The sequence below is a fragment of the Cryptotermes secundus genome, unplaced genomic scaffold (genome assembly GCF_002891405.2).
Source record: "Cryptotermes secundus unplaced genomic scaffold, Csec_1.0 scaffold976, whole genome shotgun sequence".
Lineage (NCBI taxonomy): Eukaryota > Metazoa > Arthropoda > Insecta > Blattodea > Kalotermitidae > Cryptotermes > Cryptotermes secundus.
The window spans coordinates 535,553-561,589 of NW_019734370.1; the positions used below are offsets into that span (position 1 = coordinate 535,553).

General features: G+C 40.6%; 1 protein-coding gene across 2 annotated transcripts; it reads left to right on the forward strand.

Annotated features, from left to right (window-relative positions):
- The first annotated feature begins 920 nt into the window (after nt 1–920).
- Nucleotides 921–24,484, forward strand: LOC111868938 (exonuclease mut-7 homolog). Of its 2 annotated transcripts, none has more exons than XM_023860063.2 (15): nt 921–1,365; nt 1,463–1,635; nt 2,420–2,557; nt 4,011–4,225; nt 5,038–5,240; nt 6,470–6,651; nt 8,067–8,259; nt 9,693–9,861; nt 12,300–12,495; nt 13,927–14,073; nt 15,680–15,811; nt 16,290–16,447; nt 17,297–17,524; nt 17,921–18,049; nt 22,885–24,484. In XM_023860063.2, exons 2-15 carry the CDS (start codon nt 1,464–1,466, stop codon nt 23,272–23,274), a joined length of 2,652 nt encoding a protein of 883 aa, XP_023715831.1. In that variant the 5' UTR covers nt 921–1,365; nt 1,463; the 3' UTR covers nt 23,275–24,484. The 2 variants fall into 2 exon arrangements, with proteins under 2 accessions (XP_023715831.1, XP_023715832.1); XM_023860064.2 differs by having other exon boundaries at nt 921–1,099.
- Nucleotides 24,485–26,037: the final 1,553 nt, after the last annotated feature.

The window sequence follows — 26,037 nt, forward strand, 5'->3', positions numbered from 1 at the left end:
TTAAAAGTTAAATTTAGAACTGAATTAATTGCTTGAAAATGTGGTACAATTGTGAATGAGAGTAACAAGTCAAAAGAAATTTAGAAAGAAATTAATTCATTAAAAATATAGTCTGTTTAAGAATGACAGAACAAATCAAAGTATAATTCAGAAAAATTAACACAAGGTAACAGGAATGCTAACTGCCCCTCAGTTCTTAATGTACCTCCATCTGCTAGAAACAAGACGATTTATTCTTGTTTTATGTGAGCTAACAATTTACCTCTCATTGGAATAGGAGAATATAAAATTCACTGTTTGAAGGTAGCATGATGGTGAGAATTTCTGCATCTAAGACAAAGTAACGGGATGGTAAAGCAAAGTGTATGATGAAGTGCGTAATTTATACCCACAGTGATACACTAGTGATGAAGTCATGGAAAAACAGATGAATGTGTCATGTATGCTTCCTAAAAACACACAGGGGGAGAGCATTTTGGAGACCTAAGCATAAATAGGATAATAATTAAGATGGGCTTTATGCAAATGTGCTAAGCTTTGATTCACCTGGCTCAGGAAGTTAGTCTGTGGACAGTTTTGAACATGATATTGAACTTTTGCGTTCTGTAATGGGGAATTTATTCACTTAAGGCCTCTGCTGGATAGAGGTTTTCATTTCAAAAATCCGCCTCTCAGAACGACTAACGTGATTGGGTCTTATTGTGTTTTTTTTTCCAGTCCCTGTAGGCAAATGACCATTTCCACCCAATATATTTCCTATTATTCGTCAGTAATTCTAACATCTGATACCATATGGCCTCGATATTGCTAGGTCTCAAAATACTCTCCCCTAGGTGAGTGTAATACGTGTGAAGTCCTCGATTGCAGAGAAATTCACCCACCTAGAGGGAAATTACGATCATGGCGTAAGAATGGCGGTAAATTGCCGAAGGCCGAGAAGGCGGTGGTTTCTTGTGGGTTACGAGTTTCGATGTTAGAGGATATGTCCAAAAATGTGTTTTCTTTAAAACCAAGCTGACTTTTGAAGATAATAATAAAAGTAAAAATATCAGCTACTGCCAGTGTTTTGTGTTTCGTAGAAACAGTTTTGCGTGATACAGTAAGCTATTTGGCTAATGTGGATTCTACGGCAGATTGTTGTAAATTTTATTTTGTATGTTTTATATAAATTTTCGGAGATACATTTCTTATGAGTTCAGTAGTTTAAAAATTAAGTGGTCTCCCAGGCGCCGCTAAATGTGAAATAAATACTGGAGAAGTTTGCTTGCTTGTTTTATGGCGTGTTTAACCATAGGTCCCCCAATCCACATAATTAGAATATGGGGTTTTAAGCCTTGCGTGACTTTCTGTATGTAAACGTCGAAGGTTTGTATTGCGGCTTGAGTAGCAACTAAGGTATTGTATCTCTAGTGATTTTTTTTTATATACATTTTGAAAGTATGCTAAATCTTTATGCTTTTAGCATGGCTTCTAGGTGGAGAGGAGATTGTGATTGGAACCCAGAAGGCCCATCTAATTCTCAGCAGCAAGACCCTGATGTTCCAACGCAGCTTAACCATTGTAAATTTCCCACAGATGAGCCTGCTAATGCAACAACATTATGGATAAATCAGCTGAAGTACATCTGGGGATTATGTAGGTTGACCATAAAATCGTTACGTCACAAGGTTCATTTGTTGTGAGATTTTTGTGTGTAGAGGAGTAATTTCATTTGGCAGTCTTTATGTGAATATAATTTCCAGTAATGGCTTTTATACTATCACTTTGTGTCAGATGGGTGATTTAGAGTATGGAGTTTGCGAAATCGTATTAAGAAGTTTCTCTTGATTGCGAATTGAGGTTGGATTATGTGTTTGGTTTGCTATAACTTTAATTGAAAGAATTAAATCCCAGATTTTAAGTAAAAGTGCAACTACCAATAGAATATCCATAAAAGAGAGCCACCAGGAAAATATGTAACACAGAACTTTACTTTAGAGGAGGTGGTTGTCTTTACAGTTGACTCTTAACTTGAACAGGTCATAACATATGGAAAGTTAATACATGAAATTTTTGGAGGAACATTTATAATGTGCTTCAAAATATTTGAGCTGTATAGTATGGCTAACAGGAGATGTAAATTTATAATGATTGCCATGCCATGAGGAGTGGTGGTGTGGCCTCGTATCAGCAGCGTGTGCCTGGGGGTGAGAGCTCAGCTTCACATCTCCTCCCCAGCCTCTTTAGCCCATGTGTTAATTTTCCTGAATTTCATTATAAAATTCCTTGTTCGCCGAAGTATATATGGTGATATTATATTTTGGCATAAAACTTAAATTAAACTTCAGTGTTCTTGCCTCAGAATATGTTCTTTATAGTATTGTATAGTTTTGTGGCTCCGTTGTCTGTTTTCCCATGTTCTTCCAATTCATTTTGACAGGGAAAAAGAGTGATACAATGACACAGGTGCTGCACGAATACTTTGCATCTGCACCCAATCCATACGCAGCGACACTTCACATAACTTTCAACTGTGAGGATATTCGTCAGAACAAAGCAAGTTCTCTTGCATATACAGGTTAGATTTCAGATATAGCTATTAGTTTCTGTTTAGAATTGTGCTGATGTGACCTGAATAAAAAAATGGTTTCACTTAGAGTTTGACTCTGACCTAGAGGTTTTTGATAATTTCAGATTAAATATGTGCTATTTTTTAATTTGGTTATTTTACAACACTGTCAGGATCAAGACTGTCAAGCGTCAATGACAGGCTGAGTAATGAATGTGGAGCATTTGGTGGAGTGAGATTTGACAGGGGAAATCAGAGTACTTAGACCTGACCTGTCCCAGTGCCATCTTGTCTGCCACATGTCCTGCATGACTTGACCCAGGATTGGACCTGGGTTATCAGGAAACTGGCATTTCACTGCTTGAGCTATGGCACTGTACATTATGCGTTTGATTAATGTCAGAGATACCACTGTATTTGTAAAGAGGAGATATTGTAAAAGCGATATGCATTACTTTTGTTTTCAAACTTATGTTAGTAAGAAAATCTTGTATACTCTTGGTGCTAAGATTTTGTAATCTCATGGTGTTGAAAATTGTGATAACATCTGCTGAGATGTAACGCCATGTATGAAGGTTCAAGTGAAATTCATTCAGTGATGGTTTTGGGCAGAGGTCCCCATGGAATTTGGGGGGGGGGTATCCGGTTGTGACACCAGATGATAGATTCCCTCTGCAGAGAACTCCTTTGGCTGCTGCTGGAAGCACCGCACACCATGGCGTTGATATCTTGACCTGATGATCAAGATGTTTGACATCTCCATCAACACGGTTTTACTGTGAGGGTCTCCAAGACATTCGTACTGACATGAAGAAAAGCTACCTGGGTACCAGTGAGGGGCATCATTGCGTTGCACAGCCGCTTCTGTCCATGTTCCATGCGGTAGATGTTGTTGGGCCATCCCACGTACAGCCCTCATCTGGACGAAGATGGCAGGGCCTCACTGGTGCTTTTGTTCCGGCAGCAGTCGAATGAGTTCTTTGCAGAGTTGGGTTGCTGCTCATAGCGCGTGGGACTGTTTTTAACAACTCGTGCTCCTTTGCCAAGAACAGCAGCCAGAAGAATGATACTAGAACGAGTTTCATAGTCTGGTAAATATGTACTGGCCCTTCAAACAAACCTGCTCTCTTTGCCTTTTGCTACCCTGAAGATGGAGGCAACAGTTTCTTCTGAAACATCTGTTAGTGTTGATTTTCTTCACCATATGCTGTGTAAATTAATTTTGATACTCTGCTTCTTCTGTTTAATGACTCCAAATTAATTGTTGATGTAATTGACCTTCTCAGTACAAGATGGCAGAAAATACACCATAATTTTGGACTTCCTTCTGATAGTGATGCATGCTGCATGTATTGAAGGCTAAACAAGAGACTCAGTGTGTCTGAGGCTTAAATGCTGGTACAAAATGAGAGTTTCCTAACCTAATTTTCATCCCACATTAGTGCAGAGTTAATTTTTGCAGTAATGGAAGAGTTTTCAAGATGGACAGCACATAAAGAAATTGAGTTGAAGCAGTGTTTAACAGTGGACCTGAAGCATGAAGCATTCGGCTTGGCCACTCAACAACGAAACATTTCATTAACCAAGATGGTGTTTAGGATTTATCATTTGAGAGATGATAAGGAACTCTTTGTGGAACCGATAAGAGAATTGATTTCCAGACAACAATACAAAGAAGTGAGTATTGACTGTGTGCTTTGACATTTTGTACACCTATAATTGTTAGTATATCATTAAATGTAACCCTTGAAAGCCAGTGGTAACTATAAATACCACCTGCTTTAACAAACAGACCTTCTGAAATATGTCAGCAGAATGTTTTTACTGTGATTTTATGTGGCTCTCACAGTATGTGATGATAGTTTCTGTAAGCAGTGTTAACTGATTGGTGTGTTTGGGGCTGTTTTACGGCTGTGTAGGGCCAAATGGTGTGGTGATACATGAATTACAAAGGACATGGCAAGAAGCAGTTGTGTCTTCTGTGATGTACAGTCCTGACATTTGCCTGAATGGAGGAAGGATTTTTATTTGTTTGGTATTTGGTATCTGTTGTCGGTCGGAGCATGGCAAATGTGAATATTCAGGTCCAAAAATAGAAACCTTCACAGTGCTCACCTAAAAGCAAAATTGTGATATTATTCAAAACAGTTTTAACAATTTTGATTAAATTTAAATAATTTATGTAGACCATCTTCCTAACTGAAACTGTATAGGTTATATCTTCAGGAAAATAACAGTACAGGCACTGTGGGCCTAAGCAGGAAATTTCAGTTTTCTCAAAATTGGTTTTACTGGTCAGATGGATTCTGCAACCAACTGTGGGATAACCAAACATGGTTTGTTTCCAAGGTAAAGTAGTCAAGGTCATTTGTATAAAAAAGAGTATGTGCAATGTCTTCTCATTGGCTTTGTTTCAGTATGGTTGTGAAACTTCGTATATCCCACTGAGGAAGACATACAGAATAATAAAGGTGTGCTGTTGTTTGTAGGCATGCCAGTGCGCCACTATTCTTGAACTCCATCAGCACTTCACTGTGGAGGATTTCATCATCCCATTAGTGTTCCAAGACAAGCTGTCAGTTGCTGAAGAGTTTCTCTTGGATAGCCCAGAGCACCAGTGGCTTCTAGTCTCATTTCTGGATGCCCTCTTGGGTAAAAGGAACATTAGAAATGAAGCAGACCTTATTATTCAGTAAGCGTTACTTGTAATTTGATATCTCTGATTGTGTTACTGTTGATATTATCGCATGTACTAGTCACTGTAGACGGGGTAAGAGTATGTAAGAGTCAAATTTAAGAAGCCATCTCACAAATAAGTACAGTTGTGCCACTGGCTGTCATAACCACACGCAAGCTACCAACTGAAATATGTCAAACAAATACCTCACTAAGCCTAGCAGGTGGTATGGGGGCAGCAAGAATGTCTGTCACCACTGCTTATTGATAAGTAACTTTATCTGAAGCTGTCTTCATGATTTGAAGAGCTTTGCTGGCCTTGTGTTAAGTTTAGGTAGCCTCTGTTTTGCTACATGAAGCTTGTATTGTTTACTTTTATATTACTAACAACATGTAGAATAATGATAATATTTTAGTGTTTTGTTGTAAAAGTTAAAGTTATCGCTGTGTTTAATTTGTTAAGCACCTTGTAATGTTGATGTGGGGGGGGGAGTGGAGGGTTAACCTTTGGATAGGAGGCTAAGTGAGTCCCGCTCTGGACACTGTGAAGAATAGAAACACCTCTTGCCTCTGCTGGGAAGTGAACCCATATTCTTTTGTAATAATATACTGCAGCATCATTTTGTGCTGTGCATTCTAAATTGGCGCTCACACTTTATGACCGAACTTCATCAGTGTATTAAAATCCACACTTCAGAAGCATTTGTCTCTTCCAATTTTTCAGACGCTAGGATGATATGAATGCTTTTGAAGTGTGAATTTTAATACATCGACGAAGTTGCACAGGGACGGTGAGAAGCGTGAATACTGATCCAGATTCTTCTGCAATCCAGACTGTAGCCCCGTCACTGAAGTGACTGAGCTATCCCACTCCACTGTTTTGCCTTATAGTATTAGAAGAGCTACATATGAAGGACTTATACTGACTGGCTACGGGCTGGACGACCAAGGGGTCGGATTTCGAGTCCCGGTAAGGGCAAGAATTTTCTGTTCTCCACATCGTCCAGACCAGCTCTGGGGCCCACCCAGCCTCCTATCCAATGGGTACCGAGGGTAAAGCAACAGGGGCATGAAGCTGACCTCTCACCTCCAAATAGTGCCAAGGTCAAGAAAGTGTATATCTATACATCCACTCCCCAATACACCTTCATGGCGTAGTGCTTAATTAGTTAAGCACAGGGACAACTGTACCTTTACCTTACATATGAAGGAATGTTCTTAATGTACATGGTTGTAATGTTGCAGAAGGCTGCAAATACATGATGTGAAAGTAGAGAAGCTGTATCATAAGCCTCTGAGCAAACTTGTTGCTAGACTAACGAAGGCATACACTTTGCCACCAGAATGTTGCCCAAATCTGAATCAGAAACGAAACGAGGGAGCCCTCCAGTTCCTCATCCATAAGCGATACATAGAAAACAGTTTAGGTAGGTAAGTTTGTTGGTGGATCTACAATGGAATTTATGATTCAGTTGCTAAAATTAGCAATGAAAATATGGCAGATGGAGGACGAGAGGTTAAAGGTAAAAAGATAAAGGTATCCCTGTAACAGGTGATGGAGGCCCACAGGGCTGTGAGACATCGAGGCTCCCACGTCTAGACAATCAGGTCACCGATTGTGCTGAAGTTGTCAACCTTATGCACCAGCCACCCTTCTACCTCACCAATCCCAGGTACTCATTTCTGTTAGAGGCTGGCACCCTTTGCCCCCATGGAGATTCCAGGTACTCATTTCTGTTAGAGGCTGCACCCTTTACCCCCATGGAGGTCCCAGGTTCTATTTCTGTTAGAAGCTGTGCCCTTTAACCACAGGAAGATCCCAGGTACCCATTTCTGTTAGAGGCTGTGCCCTTTAACATCAGGAAGATCCCAGGTACTCATTTCTATTAGAGGCTGCGCCCTTTACCCCCATGGAGATTCCAGGTACTCATTTCTGTTAGAGGCTTCACCCTTTACCCCCATGGAGGTCCCAGGTTCTATTTCTGTTAGAAGCTGTGCCCTTTAACCACAGGAAGATCCCAGGTACTCATTTCTGTTAGAGGCTGTGCCCTTTAACATCAGGAAGATCCCAGGTACTCATTTCTGTTGGAGGCTGCGCCCTTTACCCCCATGGAGATCCCAGGTACTCAATTCTGTTAGAGGCTGAGTTGACTCAGGGGCCATAGTGCAGCTGAAAGGATTGGTTCAATTGAAAAGTACAGTGACCTTATTGGGAATTGAACCCACGACCTTCAGGCTTGTAACATAGTGCCTCAACAAACTACGCTACTGCATGCTCCTATCAAGGGCAAAAGGGTACGGGAGTATAAGGTGTTTTCCTGAACATATCTGCATAATATATGGTAAATATTCAGGTGAGATGATTTGCTGTATGTTGATTCCATTAAGGTTTCTTAGAGCAGTGCTGCACCTCATTATCTGAAACTAAACAGAAAATAGTGAATTTATGCAGATTATATTTTTAGTATGAAGCGTGATAAAGTATGTCATTAAATCATAAATACCTGTAAATAAATGAGGATCCTGACTTATAGTTTAATTTTAGCACATCATATGTGTGCATGCATCAGTGTGTGTCCTTATGTATTATAATTTGGTAGTTTTGAGGTTGTTATGATGATTCATATTACGGTATACTAGGTTATGAAACTGTGTACTCAGATAGGTTGGTGTGAGTATTTGGAGAGTCGGCTACACTGAACTATGAGCCGGTATGTTCCCCCAGTTACCGCAGTACATGCCATCATAACCCAGTAGATGACCATATAATGAATACATGGTTGGTTTTCTGTAAATTTATCTGTTGACTAATGTCCAATAAAATCATAATTGATAATTGTAGGTCCAGAAAGCTGGAGCGAAATGGCACGAGAAACAGTTGGAAACAATGGAGACTTGCAGTTAGAGCTTGTCATATGCGTTAATAGTTACGGTGACCCACATGAAGCTTTGTACTGGGCAAACACTTATGGAATTCCAAAACATAAATGGCCATACAATGTTCGGATGCTTCAAGAAGAAGATCCAGGTGTTAGGTAAGGTTCAAATTATATTCTTTTGGAGTCTGATGTTTTACTGTGGCCAATTACGGTTAAATTTGTTCTTCACGAGGCAAATGTTGTAATTTATTTATTTTTGACTGTTTCTCCTTTGCAGTCAGTTTGTCATAATTCTCACTTTGTGGTCTTCTTATGTAGATTTTGTTGTATCTTTATAAACTTATTTATAAGCTGATGCCATCTTTTGCGAATGTTTTTAACTACATTCAGGTTTTGATCACAGTGCATATGTAAACAAGCATTTGAGACCGCACAGAGCAAGAGCTGGCATGAACTCAGAACAGTTGTTCTGTTCCTTTTGTCGGAGTCATGAACATGACCAGATTACGTAGTTGAACAGTGCATGGAGAGGTGAAACCGTTTATAGTCTGTTTTCTGTCACTGTGCTGAGTAAATTGCCTTGTAACTAACTGCTATAGGAGTTGGCAACTTGTTCTTTCTGCTGCTTGCATTGTGAGGTATACTGCCACCATACTACTGCTTGTCTTTGCCTTGTTCTCTCTTGTTTTACCATATACCATCTCTTGCCTTGTGGAGTATGGTAGACTTGATTTAAATTTTGTTCCCTCCTCTGCATTGTGTTTACAAACTTATCCATAAGATTTTTCGATTTTGGGGGAATAGTTTTAACTTAGGTAGTTAATATTTTATGTAGTGTTGAGAAATTTCATGATTCCACAACAGATATGTCAATATATGAGGAAGAGTCAGTAAATACGTCACAAATGGATGTATGGAAAACAGAACACTTAATTCTTGACATATCCTCCACCAACATTGATACACTTGTCCCATTGCTTTATCAGTGCATCAAAATCTGCAGCGTAGAAGTCTTCTGACTGTCGTCTCACCCACTTTTGCACCTCCTTTCCAACCTCTTCGTCATCAGCGAAATATTTGCCACTGCTATGGTATTTTAGTGGACCTAACAGATGGAAGTCAGTAGGGGCCAGCCACGTTCCACCATAAACAGGAAACATTTCTTTATTAAATCCTTTGCATTGACTTCTTTTGCTCACAGAAAACACACAAAAGAGTTCTGCCCTTCGGTAGTATACTTCTCAAGCATGGCCACCAATTTGACTACTGAAACTAGCTCCTGAACACGAACATGTGCATCTGCTACCTAGACCGTCATGAAGCTGGACTGTGCTGCTACCTAGTAATACACACAGAAACCCTATTATGCCAGTTGCAGATGTTTTACTTCTGTTTGTGACCTATTTACTGTCTCTCTCTCATAGCATAATATCTGTACTGTTGAGAGACGTAACTCATACATACATACATGCGATACATTTGGAAGTTTGGTTCCATTCAAGATGGAGACCACCTTATGGTTTTAGTTGACTGAGGTCATGCAGACTGTTAACCTTGTGCTGGGTATTTTGTGTCGTGCTTGGTTGCAGCCAGCAGCAGGGAGCGGTGGCCCTGGTGTCTAGTGACTACCAAGTGGAAGAGGAATCATGGGACGATGAGTTAACTCCTGTCCGGTATCACACATTTCCTCTGCCCCAGAGCAGCATAATTGTTGTGGATACACAGGAAAGCTTTGAGCAGTTTCTTGATTATGTTAAAGTAAGTTCCCTGATGATTTGTAAGAGTATTTTTTATGTAAATATTACTAATTATTGAAGTAAACTTGTAATTCATTCATTCATTCATTTATTTCACTTTCTAATTGATCCTGATACAGGCATAATACAAGCCATAGGATGTAGAATGAGTCACAAGATCAAAATTTAAGTTACAATAATTAATTGAAACATGTCAAAGACAAAAAACAAAACAAACATACATGCAAACAATTATAAAGCATAAAGCGGACATACATAAACAAATTTACATCGGATACAATAAATATCAAAATTCTAATTCTGGTTCACTTCATTAATAAAATTGACAAAATTATGTGAGATAAGACAATATTCCAATACAACAGTTGATAACAGTAAACCAGATACAATATAAACAAGCTGTATGCTGTAATGAGTATGATGTAACATGTGAGATGTAATTATGTATATAGCAGCGGAACACAGAAGTCTAACAGTACCACTGGACAAATGCCAAGTCCCATCTCCCTTACCAATCGTGTCTTTCCCTGAGATCCGTCTATAAAATTTCCTTCTCTGTTTTGAAGTGGATGTTTTCCTAGAGTATTCCCCACCAAAATTTTGTATGCATTCCTTTTCTCCCCATTCTAGCAGTGTGCCCAGATCTTCATAGTCTCCTAGGGTTCACTGTCCTAACGGCTGTAGGTAACCTGCATAAATCGGAAAGTTCCTCATTATGTAATATCCTAAATTGTCAATTACTTCATCCATCTTAGCTGTAGATAATATCATTGGCCCTTTATTTTGTGACACTTCTAGTTTCTGTTCTTCCATCAAAGTAAGAGCCTGTGTTTGACATCTGGGCATAATTGAGCAAAATTAATTCTTCCTGTCTGGGAATAGGGGATATTAAATGCTGTGGTACTGTGGATTGGTGGCCAGACTTGAGCGTTGAGGTATGCTATTAATGTTGAATAATGTTATGCTCAGGACACCGTTCGTAGCAGCACAGTGCACAGCCAGGGGCATGCAGTATCATGGCTGAGGCACTACACTACAAGCTGGAAGGTCATGGGTTCGAGTCCTGATGAGGTGGATCTTTTTTTTTCTCTCTCTCAATTTACCTAATCCATCCAGCCACACTGTGGCCCTGGAGTTGACTGAGCCTCTAACAGAAATAAGTACCAGAAATCTTCCTGGCGGTAAAGGGCGGCTGGTGTGTAAGGCTTACAACCTTACCGACATCCGAGAGCCTATTGTCCAGAGAAAATGTGAGATCCTCAACATCTCACAGCCGTATGGGCCTTCACGGCCTGTTACAGAGATATTATTTTTTTATTGCTAGTGCGGTGAGACTAAGTTCCTTGTACTGCGGCCACTTCTGGCCTATTGTACCAGCCCCAGATGATAGATGAGGGTGATTGTGGAGCAATTGGTGGAATGGAGATTGGCAGGGGAAACCGAAGTACTCGGAGAAAACTTGCCCCAGCGCCACTTTGTCCACCAAAAATCCCACTTGACCAGACCCAGGCTCGAACCTGGGCCGCTGCCTCTTGAGCTGTGACATGGCCCTGTTACAGAGATAACTTTACCTTATTTTTTTAAAAGTGCACAGCCAATGAACCTTAATATTATTTTGTATGTATTGATTTCTAGCATTTGAGAACTGGTTCTCACTTCACCTCAGTTTCTTAATCTAAGTCAGTCAGTAGGACTCCTTGGATGGGGGATCAGCTCATTGCAAGGCCATTACCTTACACAAACATTCATCCATGTCTTGAGTGGGATTCGAATGCATGATCCTAGTGTTTGAATGGGTGAAGACATTTCATGCCTTAGACTGTGCGGCCACTGTGATCAGCAGTGTTATTGCTAGATTTTTATAATACTGGCCTCTGGCTGAGGCTCGTCCTCACCTACCAAGGTACTGTATTTTACTCCCCACTCTGTGAGATATGAGATTCACATTATGATTCTAGGAAGGTTACTGTGTACGGGGATGTGATACCATGTAGTTTGGTACAACCTTACTGCATGGCATTTAAACGTTACTTACAGGAGAGTGTTACTCTGTATTGGAGTTGAATATTAGAGTTTTATGTGTGTCAATTCAGCTGCATTGAATTGGGTTATGTTGCATCATTGGAGGGGCTTGCAGCTTGCTTATTCAAGGTAGACCTGTTTTTCTTGTTCCCATACTGGAGAATCGCTAGCATCAGCTGTCTGCAGCCGTTTGTAGTCATGGCTGGAGACTGTCTCATATATTTGCAACTTGAGTACATGCAGTAATGTGTCAACAAGGCAGCCGCTTAGCGTGTAAATAATCTCTGAAGATGTAGGCGGCAGGTTGGTAACCAGCTACAAGGTTGCATGGTGTTGTAACCTGGCAGACTACATTTACGTTTTTATCCCTGTGGACACGTCAGATCCCAGATATTAAGAGGATGCTTTTGGTTGCAGGATGTGCCTATGGTGGGTATTGATTCAGAATGGAAACCATACTTCGGTACTAGAAGAAATGAGTTGGCTCTGATACAGATAGCCACTAGAGAACGAGTCTATATTCTGGACGTTTGTAACTTGGGTTCAGAATGTCCGGAACTGTGGCATGGGCTGGGTCTCATCCTCTTTGCCAATGAAACTATCATCAAGCTGGGTAAACTGACATTTGCATTTAGCAGTTTAAGTACGCTTCACAAACTGGTATTGTCCACAGTGTAGAGTTGGGTGATTCTGGTGTATGTTTGCGTATAAATTGCAAAAATTTTATCAGAAATATTCTCTCACATATAATTACATTTGAAAGACCACATTTCTGAAGTTTTTGAAGAAACCAGAAATGTGTAACATCAAATAAAGATTAGCTTGGAGAGTGCTAAGTGCACATTTGCTATTTAATGTGAAGTCAGATGTTATTGAGCCATTGGTCAGGTTATTGTGTTGTGCTCTGATCGCTCAAGTGTGTTGCAAACAGGAACGCAGTGATGTGTCATCATGTCATAGTTCAGGGGGCTGAATGAAATTTAATTATTTATGCAGGAAAAGCTTGTAAAAATTATAATCGCCTACAAAATTGAAAACATTCTTTGGAGTTCTGTCTTTGTTTATTCTTAAAATGTGTTCACACCATCTTAATCTGTTATTTATTCATTTACCTTGCAAGGTATTTTGTTAAATGTTTTCGTTCCTAAATATCTCATTGTTTGTTTGCTTCTAAGACATCTCCTCTCGGCTGCCGTTAGTCTGTTAAATGTCTTGATCTGTGTCCATGCTTCTGAGTCTGCATTAACATTCCCTATTACAAAATTTCATTACCAAAAAAGGGATCTGGTCAGGGGATGCTAATTATTTTATGGATCAAAAAGTTCTGGATAACACATAACGATATTTGACTGTAATGTCAGTTAAATGTTGCATGATGCATTACATATTCATGGTCTGTGATGAAGTTAATATATTTATAGGTTATGAACAGTGTTGTTAATAGCTGGAACTGTGTCACGCCAACTGTTAGGATGATAAAGGAATGCTGAATTAAAAGAATGTTGTAAAATCTAGTCTTGTCCTAATCTGATGTACAAGCCAGGCATTTGCCTGCAGTGCCTGAGGAGAACCTTTATAGACCCCAGGATACCTGGTTTTTGGGCTGAAATTTATACCTGATGCTACAAGCTGGGAGGTTGTGGGTTCAAGTCCTGATGAGGTCATTGGATTTTTTTTTTCAGTTGACCTAATCCTTCCAGCCATACTAGGCCCTGGGGTTTACTCAGCCTCTAACAGAAATGAGTATCAGGAATTAATTAAATAATTTTCCTGGGCAGTAAAGCATGGCTGGCGCATAAGGCTGACAACCTTACCGCCGATTGTCTAGATAATGTGGGAGCCTCAACATCTCACAACCCTATGGGCCTTCGCGGCCTGGTACAGAGATAGCTTTACTTACTTTTTTACTTACCTGACAAATATAAAATACATGCTGTCCACTCAACAATGACAAAACTGTACACAATCATTGTTGCTTTTCTCTCTTTTAAAATAGCTGCCCCTTTTTCTAGGATCAGTTAGTGATGTGAGTAGTTGATTCTAGGGTTTGGTCTCATCATGGACATGAACATGATGAAGCAGTCGCTGCCACACTTGGGCGGAGCTAGCTGCAGTGGGAGTGGTTGTATGGATCTTGTTTTACTGTGGCAAAAATTGGCCCAGGATCATTCCTTCGTGTTTCCTTTTGCAGGTGAGTTCCATAGTTCGCACACTCATATTCTGTGATCACTTGGTAAGAGTAAAATATGTTTATGTTGGAAATGTGGCAGTCATATGAAACTGTGATGGGAAACCAGGGAAATTGAATGCATGCAGACTCTGTGTTAGTGGAAATCATATTCAGTGAATTATAGTGTCACATTTTAGGGGTGCATGACTATATAGATGAGGTACTGGATTATTGGACATATTGATCAGTACAGGTTGTACTACAAACAAATGTAATGCTGTTGGTATTTCCACTCTTTACAGTTCACTGTTTCTCAAACTAGTGTCCTCAGTCTGTTACAGTTACCACTGTCTGTTTCCTGGCAGTGGACTTGAACACAGGAACTATAACAATCTCACTGAATTACACACTGTAGATATCGCAGTCCTATAGCACATGTAAAGCCTTCTCATCACAGTTCAACGGCTAACTGAACTCCAATTCAATAGCTCCCTTCCTTTATGACCACTTAGCATGGACTGAACAGAAAACATCATTCCCAACAATTCCTATATTGTTGCTTGCATGTTGGTTGCAGCGGAAACTTCTGTACCAAGCCGTTGCCTAGCAACTAGAACTGTATAGTTCTTGTTGCATTGACTGAAACATTTGAAGTTCTTTCCTGACATTTTGAGGGTATGACAGAGATCTGAAGTTATGAGCAGAACTGAAGTGGTATTGTATACTATGCATGCTAGTTTGCTCCTCTGAAATTACATACAGTGAACTGTTGTATTTCTCTGTGAAGTGTCACTTTCAACTCTATGAAGTCATCATCTTCTGCAGCCTAGTCCTTTGTGCTGTTCGGGCACGCCTTCTCATGTGGGCACCATTTCATTTATACCCACGAGGTCAAGATTTCAGTGCACAATTCAGGATCCACTCCTATTTCCATTTTTCTCCGATGTCCATACCAATTTTCCCTGTCTTTCTTAACCATGGGTAACAGTGGGGCCATCTCATTGCATGAGTTCATCCGAATAATATTTAAAAATTTGGCTTCCATCTCACAGAAAACACATTGCATCTCGTATGTAAGATTTGAGGCTTTCACGGCGGTGACTATGAAGAAAGCAATCTTCTGGGATTTGGCACCGTGTATATGTGGTGTTAACTGATGTTTCGGAGGAACGTCGGTTAACACCACATATACACGGTGCCAAATCCCAGAAGACTGCTTTCTTCACATTGCATATCCTTCAGATTTGAGGTTGTTAACGGTGGTGACTATGAAGAACGCTGTGTTCTGGGATGTGAGCTGTATAGTTTGGTATAATTTTAATGGCATTCGTTTTAACAAAACAGACTATATGGCATCGCATCACAGAAGAAAGTACAGTTCACCCTGTGGCTCCGTTGCAAAGACCAAACAGTTAATGCTGTTTGGATAAGTAATTCCTCTTCCTTGTGAGAACCATACAGAACACATAAATACACTGTGTGAGCAGATTGCAGAGTTTCTGAATGCTAAAGCAGGTGGTACCATGGAGGTTTGAAGGGTTGGCTTACTAATGAGGCTGCATGGGTCAATAAACTGAAAGAGAAGGCTGTGAATGGTTGTAATAGTGCTCACACTTTGTTTAAACAGATGAAGATGGTGCCTCAGGTGAGAGCTTGTCTCGTCTGGTTCAGCTTTGCTTAGGACAGCGCCTTGACAAGTCTGACCAGTTCTCTAATTGGGAAAGGAGACCATTACGGGACAGTCAGAAACTGTATGCGGGTAAGCTGTGTGAATTGGTGGAGGTTTGCGGGCATACTTCTCCCGGTCAGTATTGCAGCTTGTAGCAACAGAAACTTCGAAGGAGTAACTCAAATTAAAGGATTAAAGTTTGTTCAGGTAGCTAAAAGAAAAGATTGGGAAAGGTGGTTCGGAATCGCACCTCAAAATTCTACCGCGTTACTTGCACATCGTTTCGACAGCAATGGTTTTCTGTCATTTGGCATTGAGTTTCACTTATCCCAGGTCGGTAATCTCGGTGATAAGTTCTCCTCATTCAAAATTCTTACTTCCATCCGATAGTCCGTAAGAAAGATTTACATGCTACAATTTTATGTATACTAGATGCACATTATATGATAAGCTGATTGTTAATTGTGTGTTTGTTAATCGTCTGTCACAAACAGTTACCTCACAAGAATAACAGAGGTACGTTGTGTGTGCGTACGCATTTGGTTTTCATATGTGCGTCTGCTTTCAGCCCTGGATGCGTACTGTTTGTTGGAAGTATATGAAGTGCTTTCGCGGTCTGCACATGAGCAGAACATTCCTTTCTATGAGATCTGCAGTGAAGTTATGACCAGCATAAAATCGCCACGGAAAATGGCAAAACATTCCAAGAAGCACATAAAACGAGAGGTAAACAGTCATATAACGAAATTTCTTTGATGGATAGTTATCAGCTGTTTTAGCAAGAGCTTGTAGTATGAATTAGTGTGTGATATCCTATGTGATTGTGAGGCCGTGGCTTATTTAAGATTTTGTCACTTGGGCCACATTTTTATGGAACCACGTGACTAGTATGACACCCCCATGTATATATGTATGAGTAAGGGTGGGTCATAGCAATTTGCCCCTTCTACTGCAACCATCACTGATCTATTGTGCTCCCCCGTTCATTAACCCTTTATTAATCCTACACTTCAAATGAGATGTAGGACCCTATTTATGGGACGATGCCTCCATAAACAGAGTCCTGCATCTCATTTGAAGTGTACGATTGATAAAGGGTTAAGTATACAAAAGGAAGCACAATAGATCCTTGAAGGTCACACTGCAAGGCCCATGCCTTATGCGTTCATTCATAGTGTGTATGATTGCAAGTGTTCATGATGAACATACGCAGTGAAGTCTTCTGGCACGATAAGCCACATGAAGATGGAGTTCAGTGTCTCCATCAGGGGTTGATGTGGTGAACCTCACTGCTTGGAGATCTCTCTCTGGATGAAGACATTGAGCTTTTAGAACATTCTGTGGCCTCAAGAAAGCAGTCCTTCATGAGCGAGGATGCTGGTTCCTCGCTCGTGGATTTTCTTCTTTTTTCTTCTACCCTGAAGATGGACGTGATACGTTCCTACGAAACGTCGGTTAACACAATATCTACACGGCTGAAAACCTCAAATCTTACATTCTGTGTCCTCATCACTCCTCACATCAAACGCTGATGATGGAAGTGGAGACACTCTCTGAAACGTGTGGTGCTTGCAGTTGCAGAACACGGTGATACAGGCGACACCATCGCCTCATACCGAACCAATTCCAGCAAGCCAGCTCAGAGTAGTGTGTGATACTATGGTTCAGGGTCTGGGCAAGATGCTGCGGAAGTGCGGGGTCGATACCGTCATCCTCAAGAATGAAGAGGACCATGATGTGTGTGTGAGGATTGCCAACCAGCAGCATAGAGTAATCGTGACCCGTGGACTTGTATACAATCGGGTAAGATACAGTACTGCTTTGTGAAACTTGAGGATTTTGTGGTAAAAAGTGTCGGGTATCTTTTGGCATGTAATACTTTGTACATAGTTTGTTAACTCCTGTACCCAGAAAATGGAAGCAGCAGGTTCCTTCGAAACATTGGTACCCATCTCCGAACTACACCTCATATCCCAAGAGACTGTACACTCTGTGATGACTTAATGGAATTTAAATAACGTAGCACTGTGGGTGTTAGCAGCTAGTTCGTAACTTGGGTTAATAGTATTTGCATTGTATTGTACTGTATTGGACAACAGCTATGGACCCCGCATTATTGGCATCACAGTGGTACACTGCACTGAAACAAATGTGTCATTTTGGATTATCGTCACATGAATGTAAATGTGTGTTGCTCAGCTGTACCAGCATGTGCCTCAAGGTCATTGCTACCCTGTAATGTCGGACGTCCTGGAGGAGCAGCTGGAAGAAGTGCTCAAGTACTTCAATGTGTTTGTTACCAAGCAAGATGTCTTCAGCAGGTGTCAGGTAAGTTTATAGCAGAACTCACAAAGCCTGTGTTCCTATTGCATTGATCTGTTGTACTCACACAGATCAGTTTCTATTGTTATTCTTACTGTATTTTATTTTTATGAAGAACTGACTGCTTAAGTACAGATTTTGCCTACGACAACTTTGTTGGATAAGGCCCCAGAGTTTCATACTGTCACTTTATTGTATCTCAAATTTTTTAATCCTTCAGAAAATTTATTTCTGAGAGCATCATGTTTTTACATCATCATGGGAAACATCTATAATGATGATAGCGAATACCTCTACCAACCTGTCTTAAAATTTATACTTTGTATCACCATCAGAATATTCACATAGTGTCAGAAATGCCTTGACCATCCGTGTAGAAGCCTGTGTGTTATTCTTTATGTTGTGTGATGTGTTATTAGAATCTGTGCTGTGTGATATTATTAGCACTAGCTTCACATGGCCAGTTAATATTGATGAACTTCGCATGTGATCAGATTAAACCTGTTCACATAACTTGTGAAAACGCTGTGACTGTACAGGGAATCAGCTGGTGCAGCAATGGGATGCTTGCCCCAGTGCCTGTGGTGACTAATTTTAATATCAGCCCCATTTGAACCACAGCCTTCCTTAGACCTGTCTATTCTGTCTTGGGTTAGACCATGGGATTTTCACTTCTGTGAATTCCGCAGCAGTATTTTTTGTTACAGAGCAAGGCCATCAGCCTTGCATCCAACCCCTAACCTGGTGAGCAAGGTCTCAATATTTATGTCCTGCAGTGACAGGGTGGCCCAGTTATACCCCCAGGCACTGGGTTCACTTTCTGTTGCCATCTACGGCTCGCAGGGCTGCAGTGGAGGTATTCCAGCCTGCCTTCACATGGGACATTTTCTTTATCACTATTTCATGTTGGTATTGCGCCAGCACTGCACTGTAATAAAACGGTAAAGCTATCCCTGTAACCCATGTTAGGTGGGTCCCTTGTCACCACGGCATGGCGTGTCCTCAGCTTGCGGGTGGAGGAGACACCCTCTAGTTTTGGAGGGAAGCTGCGAATATATTGAATAAGCAGTCGCAGACAGCTGAGAAGGGGGTGGCCCTCCAGCTTGGGGGTTGGGCGTGGGTCTAAGAACTCCTCACTGTAAAAAATGATTATGTTACGAAAGTGAACACAAAGCCTTGGACCTGGATGGATTCCTTGGATAAATGACCTAAACTAATGAAAATGGATATGAGATTTGGCACTTGGAATGTTTGAAGTTTGTATAGGGCCGGTTCACTCAGGGCAGTGACAGAAGAAATCTTAAAATATAAGTTATATTTAGCAGGAGGCTGCACCATAGCTCAAGCGGTTAGTCACTGGCTTCCCACCCTGGCGGCCCGGGTTCTATCCTGGGTCTGGTCAAGTGGGATTTGTGGTGGACAAAGTGGCACTGGGGCAGGTTTCCCCTGCCAATCTTCATTCCACCAATTGCTCCACGGTCACCCTCTCCTATCATCTGGGGCTAGTACAGTAGGCCAGAAGTGGCTGCAGTACAAGGGACTTAGTCCCACCCCACTAGCATTAAAAAAATTACATTTACCGGGAGTACAGGAGGTCAGATGGGATGGAGGTGGTATCACACCAGCAGGAGACTATATATTTTTCTATGGAAAGGGGAATGGAAATCATGAATTAAGTACAGGTTTTTTTCATACATAAGAGAATCATATCAGCAGTTAAGAGGGTAGAGTTCGCTAGTGATAGGATATCATATAATACTAAAAGGTCGCTGGTGTGATATCATTGTTATGAATTTTCATGCCCCAACAGAAGATAAAATTTATGACATAAAGGATAGATTCTATGAAGAACTAGAACATGTATTTGATAAATTCCCGAAGTACCCAATGAAAATTTTGTTAGGAGATTTCAATGCTAAGGTAGGGAGGGAAGACATTTTCAAACCAACGTTTGGGAACGAGAGTTTGCATGAAATCAGTAACAATAATGGAGTTAGAGCAGTAAACTTTGCCACATCAAAAAATCTTACTGTCAAAAGTACAATGTTCTCGCATTGTAACATCCATAAATTTACTTGGAGATCTCCTGATTGGAAGATACACAATAAAATATACCATATTTTTATAGATAGGAGACGGCACTCAAGTATACTTGATGTCCGATCATTCAGGGCAGCAGATTGTGATACCGACCACTACCTGGTGGTGGCAAAGGTTAGGGAAAAACTGTCAGTGAGCAAACAAACAACACACAGAGTTCATATGGAAAGGTTAAATCTCAAGAAATTAAACGAGGTAGAGGGTAAAGAGCAGTTTTTGTTGAAATCTCAAATAGGTTCGCGGCTTTGGAAAACTTGGACACTGAGGTGGATGTTAATAAAGCTTTGGAAACTATTAGAGAGAGTATAAAAATGTCTGCCAAAGAGAGTCTAGGTTATTATGAACTGAAGAAGCACAAGCCATGGTTCGATGAAGGATGCTCAAAATTATTAGACCAAAGAAAACAAGCCAAATTGCAATGGTTACAGGATCCAAGCGAGTTAAATGGGGATAATCTGAACAATATAAGACGTGAAACCAGCAGGCATTTCAGGAACAAAAAGAGGGAATATCTGAAAGACAAAATTGATGAGCCTGCAATGTACAGTAAGAACAAGAACATTAGAGACCTGTATAGAGGAATAAATGACTTTAAGAAGGGTTACCAACTTATCAGTAACTTAATGAAGGATGAGAATGGTGATCTGCTTGCAGATTCCCACAACATTTTGAATAGGTGGAGGAACTACTTCTCTCAGTTACTGAATGTACATAGGGTCAGTACTGTTAGGCAGACAGAAATCCATACAGCTGAGCCGTTAGTACCTGATCCTAGCCCTTTTGAGGTTGGAATTGATATTGCAAAATTGAAACGGTATAAATCGCCAGGTAGTGATCAAATTCCGGCAGAACTTATTCAAGCAGGAGGCAAAATATTACTAAGATCCACAATCTAATTGCTTCTATTTGGTATAAAGAAAAATTATCTGATCAGTGGAACGAGTCTATTATTGTACCAGTTCACAAGAAGGGTGATAAAACTGATTGTAGTAATTATCGAGGGATATCACTGCTGTCAACTTCATATCAAATTTTGTCCAATATTCTTCTCTCAAGGTTAAGTCCATATATAGATGAAATTATTGGGGATGAGCAGTGTGGGTTTCAACATAATAGATCAACTACAGATCAGATCTTTTGCATTCTTCAGATATTGGAGAAAAAATGGGAGTACAATGAGACAGTACATCAGCTGTTCATAGACTTCAAGAAAGCCTATGATTCAGTTAGGAGGGAAGTATTGTACAGTATTCTGATAGAGTTTGAGATACCCATGAAATTAGTTAGGTTGATTAAAATGTATTTAAACGAAATGTATAGTAAAGTCCGTGTAGGTAAACATTTGTATGATAAATTTCCTATCCAGAATGGTCTAAAACAAGGAGGTGCTTTATCGCCACTCCTTTTTAACTTTGCGTTAGAATATGCCATTAGGAAGGTCCAGGGAAACCACATGGGACTGAAATTAAATGGGACACATCAGCTGTTGGTCTGCACCGAAGATGTGAATCTACTGGGTGATAATGTAGATACCATAAAGAAAAACACAAACTTTAATTGACGCAAGCAAAGAGGTTGGTCTAGAAGTAAACACAGATAAAACTAAGCACATGGTACTGTCTCGTCACCAAAATGCAGGGAAAAATCAGGACATAAAGATAGGAAACAGATGTTTTGAAAATGTGGCACAGTTCAGATATTTGGGAACAATGATAACAGATCGAAACCTGATTCAGTAGGAAATTAAGAGGCGATTGAACTCTGGTAATGCTTGCTGCCATTCAGTCCAGAACCTTTTTTCTTCTCGTCTGTTGTCCAAAAACATAAAAATTAGAATATACAAAACTATAATTTTGCCTGTGGTTCTGTATGGGTGTGAAACTTGGTCCATGACATTAAGGGAGGAACATAGACTGAGGGTGTTTGAGAACAGGGTGTTCAGGAGAATATTTGGACTGAAGAGAGATGAAGTGACAGGAGGTAGGAGAAAACTGCATAATGAGGAGCTTCATAACTTGTACTCTTCTCCAAGTATAATTAGAATGATCAAGTCAAGGAGGATGAGGTGGGCAGCTCATATAGCACGAATGGGGGAGACGAACGCGTATAGGATATTGGTGGGAAAGCCAGAAGGAAAGAGACTACATGGAGGACCAAGGCGTTGGTGGGTGGACAGTATTAGAATGGATCTTAGAGAGATAGGATGGGATGGTATGGATTGGATAGATCTGGCTCAGGATAGGGCCCAGTGGAAGGCTCTTGTGAACACGGTAATGAACCTTCAGGTTCCATAAAAAATGCTGGGAAATTCTTGAGTAGCTACTGAATTGGCAGCTCCTCCAGAAGGGCTCATCTCCACAAGTAAGTATGTAAGTATCCCTGTAACAGGCTGTGGAGGCCCATAGAATTGGGAGATGTCGAGGCTCCCACATTTTCTAGACAATCGGCTCACAACAGTGAGATTGTTAGCCTTGCACACCAGCCAGCTGCCCTTTACCTCCAGGAAGTTTTGTGGTAACTCATTTCTGTTAGAGCCTGAGTCTACCCCAGGGCCATAGTGCAGCTCAAAGGTTTAGGTCAATTGAAAAATCATATGACCTTCTGGCGTGTAGCATAGTGCCTCAAGCAACTGCGCTACCGTGTACCCTCACAGTGCTGCACTGTAAGAGATTTATTTTAAGAATTGTGTTTACTGTCCTCTTCATTGTTAGAAAGTTGATTTTAATCACGATTTGTTCCAGGTGTGCAATGGTGGTGATTTTGTTGTGGTGACACAAGAGGTGATGCGTCAGTTAGCTCAGTCCTCTCAGCAGATGGCCCAGATGCATGCTGGAGATGATTATTCAAAATGGGAAGAAGCAGAGGGCTTCTCGAGTGAAAGTGATGCCTACTCAGAAGAGGGCACGGCACCACCATGTGTGCTGCAGTATCGGAGCATTCCTAGTGGCGTGATAGTAGAACTCTGTCAGACAAGGAAAGGAGTTACGATTCATGCGGACGCTGTTCCCACGGGGGTCCTAGAACAAGTGCAGAAGTTTTACATCTGTGAAAATTGTGGTAAATGTTATTGGGATGGGTCTCATTTTGAAAGGCTCATAGGTGGAAGGCTTCAGAACATTGTGACCCAGTAATCCCAGAACTGAGAGAAGTTTTTTCGCTGAATGTGTTGCCATTTTTATAATTAGCTGTATGTTTCTTTTTTAAAGTATAAAACAGAATGACTAGATACAGGCAAGGCACTTACCACTAAATTCCTGATAGGTACAGGTATGTTAAAATTTATCTTTTGCCACATCCAGAATGGCTTTCCGAATCCATCTTGCCTCGTAAGTAATGATTTTAGGGGCTACTTTCCATCTCACATAAAGGTCACTGTATGTTTTGAGAATAACAAAAAACACATAAGCACACTGTGGGTAAAGTGCAGAATTTTTAAGATAGAAGTGGTTGGCGCATGTAATAATTACAACCGTTCCTTCCTGTTTGCTCCAGCACCATAAGAATACAGCTACTTCTCATGAAACTTGTCTGTTCACTGTTTATGCTATTTGTATCATTTCATATTCTTCCTTATATACCCTCTGCTGAATGATACGAACTCGAGTTAGTATGATTTTTGTAAGTTTCAGCCTGTTTTTGTGGATTTGACAAGAGTTTCATGTCACACAGAAGAGAAATAATATGTTTTAACTCTTCTTCTTCCAGGTTTCAAAGTCTGTATGTATGTACATGTGCCAGGCAAGTCTACAAATTATATAAAACCATTACTGCAGCTAAACATATGGTCTCTTGTATTTCAACGCTGTTGGCTTCATTGCTCCCATATGTTTGCAGTTGTATGTAGCGTATTACAGTGGCAATCCTGAAGCATCAGAGTAATGAACACAAGTAGCTGCATTCAGTATTTTGCTTACTATCAGTCAGAGTTGGCACAATTCGGAGTGAATAAGCTATTTGCATATTTACGATCATGATATAAAAACTGCTCACGGGAATCCAGAGTCGTCTTATCTAATTAATTCTGGTGCATATATGACCAAGGGAAATGTATGTGTTATGTGTACATCTAAGAAGAGCAAAGGATGGCATAAAACCCCTGATCTCATAGCGGACATTAAAAGAAGACAACCGACTGTTTGTAATGTGGTTAGAATGGGTCAGACAATGGTTGCAGAGAAGTTTGCTGAAAGTAGGGCAGATGGTAGAAGTAAAATGAAATAGCACAGACTGAGATGGCTAGAAGATGCAGAATATGATTTATGAGAGCTGAAAGTGAATAGATGGAGCCAGATGCAAATGATCGAGAATGGGTGTCTGCCGTAAAGGAGGCCAAGGTTCCTTAGAGGATCATAGAGAAGGAATGCTGATGTCCTGGGACTGGCTATGCTGCCGTTGATGTTGCTGTGATGTTAATTAAAATGTGTTACAAGTTTTAGCCTCCATGTTGCACTGAAGTTCATGTTATATTATCGTTGACACCAAGCAGCCTGTGGATGCTGCACTACAGTGTGTTTGTTCATCCAATAAACAGAGTTCAGAATTATTTTGGATTGAAATAAAATAATATGAAATTTTTATTTAATTTGTATTTATTAATATTGTGTGTTCTGTCTGAAATATCTTTGTGGGTTGTTACATGAATGTATGAGAGTTACTAGATTTTATTTTCGTAGCATGGTAGAATCAGATTTGTTGTACTAGAAACCTTGTTGATTACACAGAACTTTTATTTTGTTAGGTTGCCTACCCAGGGTATGATGTACCCTCAGAGGTGTTCTTTGGTTTAGGATTATCTAACTTTATTTAAGATAGACATGAATGAAAATAATTTAATCAAGAACTTTATAATGTATCAGGCAAGTAGATACATACTTGAAGGACTTAGTTTAAGAAGCAGCCACCTTCAGAAGAAGAATTTTACAAGAGAGAGGGAAGATATTAACAAATATATCCTTGAAGTTCATAAAAGGGAATTTTCAGAATTAAATTGGCCACTTGGCGGTGAAACAATACAGTGGAAAATATTAAAATGGATCTTAGAGAGAGACAGGATATGATGATATGGATTGCTCTTGCTCAGGATAGGGACTAGTGGAGGGCTCTTGTGAACACGGTAATGAACCTTCGGGTTCCATAGAATGCTGGGAAGTTCTTGAGTACCTGCACAATTGGCGGCTTCTCAAGAAGGGCTCAGCTCCATGAGTGAGTAAATAAACGCAATAACCTGCAAAGGGCGCCGCTGGTAATTTCGTGTAGTGCATTATGGAATTGAATCTTTCGAGTTCATTTTGTTGTTCACGCAGATAATTGCACTGAACTGCAATGAACCCGGATAGAAAATTTTGTTTTCCCGTATTATAGTTTTGGTCGTTGAATTGCGATCGAAAGTTGACCACATCGTGGACAACAGTGGGGCCACGGTAGTACAGCGCGACCTTATCTCATGCGTTGCGCAATGTGCGACGCTCTTCAGTATCCGACGTCACACCGGCGATACCGGCCTTCTGCCAGACGGACTTGATGCCAAGGAAGTGCACCGACTTTGTGTTCGCTGCGCACCGAGGTTTTAGCCTTGCCACATTTCGCTGCCAGAGCCACGTATCAGCCAAGCAAAACACAGTAGGGCTACGTGTTTTGAGGGGCTTCAAAATCCTTAGAAAAGTATCACCCACGAGACAGCACAATATCCTCTTGCGCAAAACTGGGAAGATAACGCAGCAGCCGACTACGTCTTGTCGGACTGAAATGGCGGAAATAAGGCACACACGGACGGACAGCTGCGATAATCGGAAACAAATTGGGAGGCGGAGTCTCTTCTTACGGTGCAACTGTTCAATTACTGCGAAGTCACGTGCTTGTGTATTTCCACACACGGACAAACAGCATATTTTGTT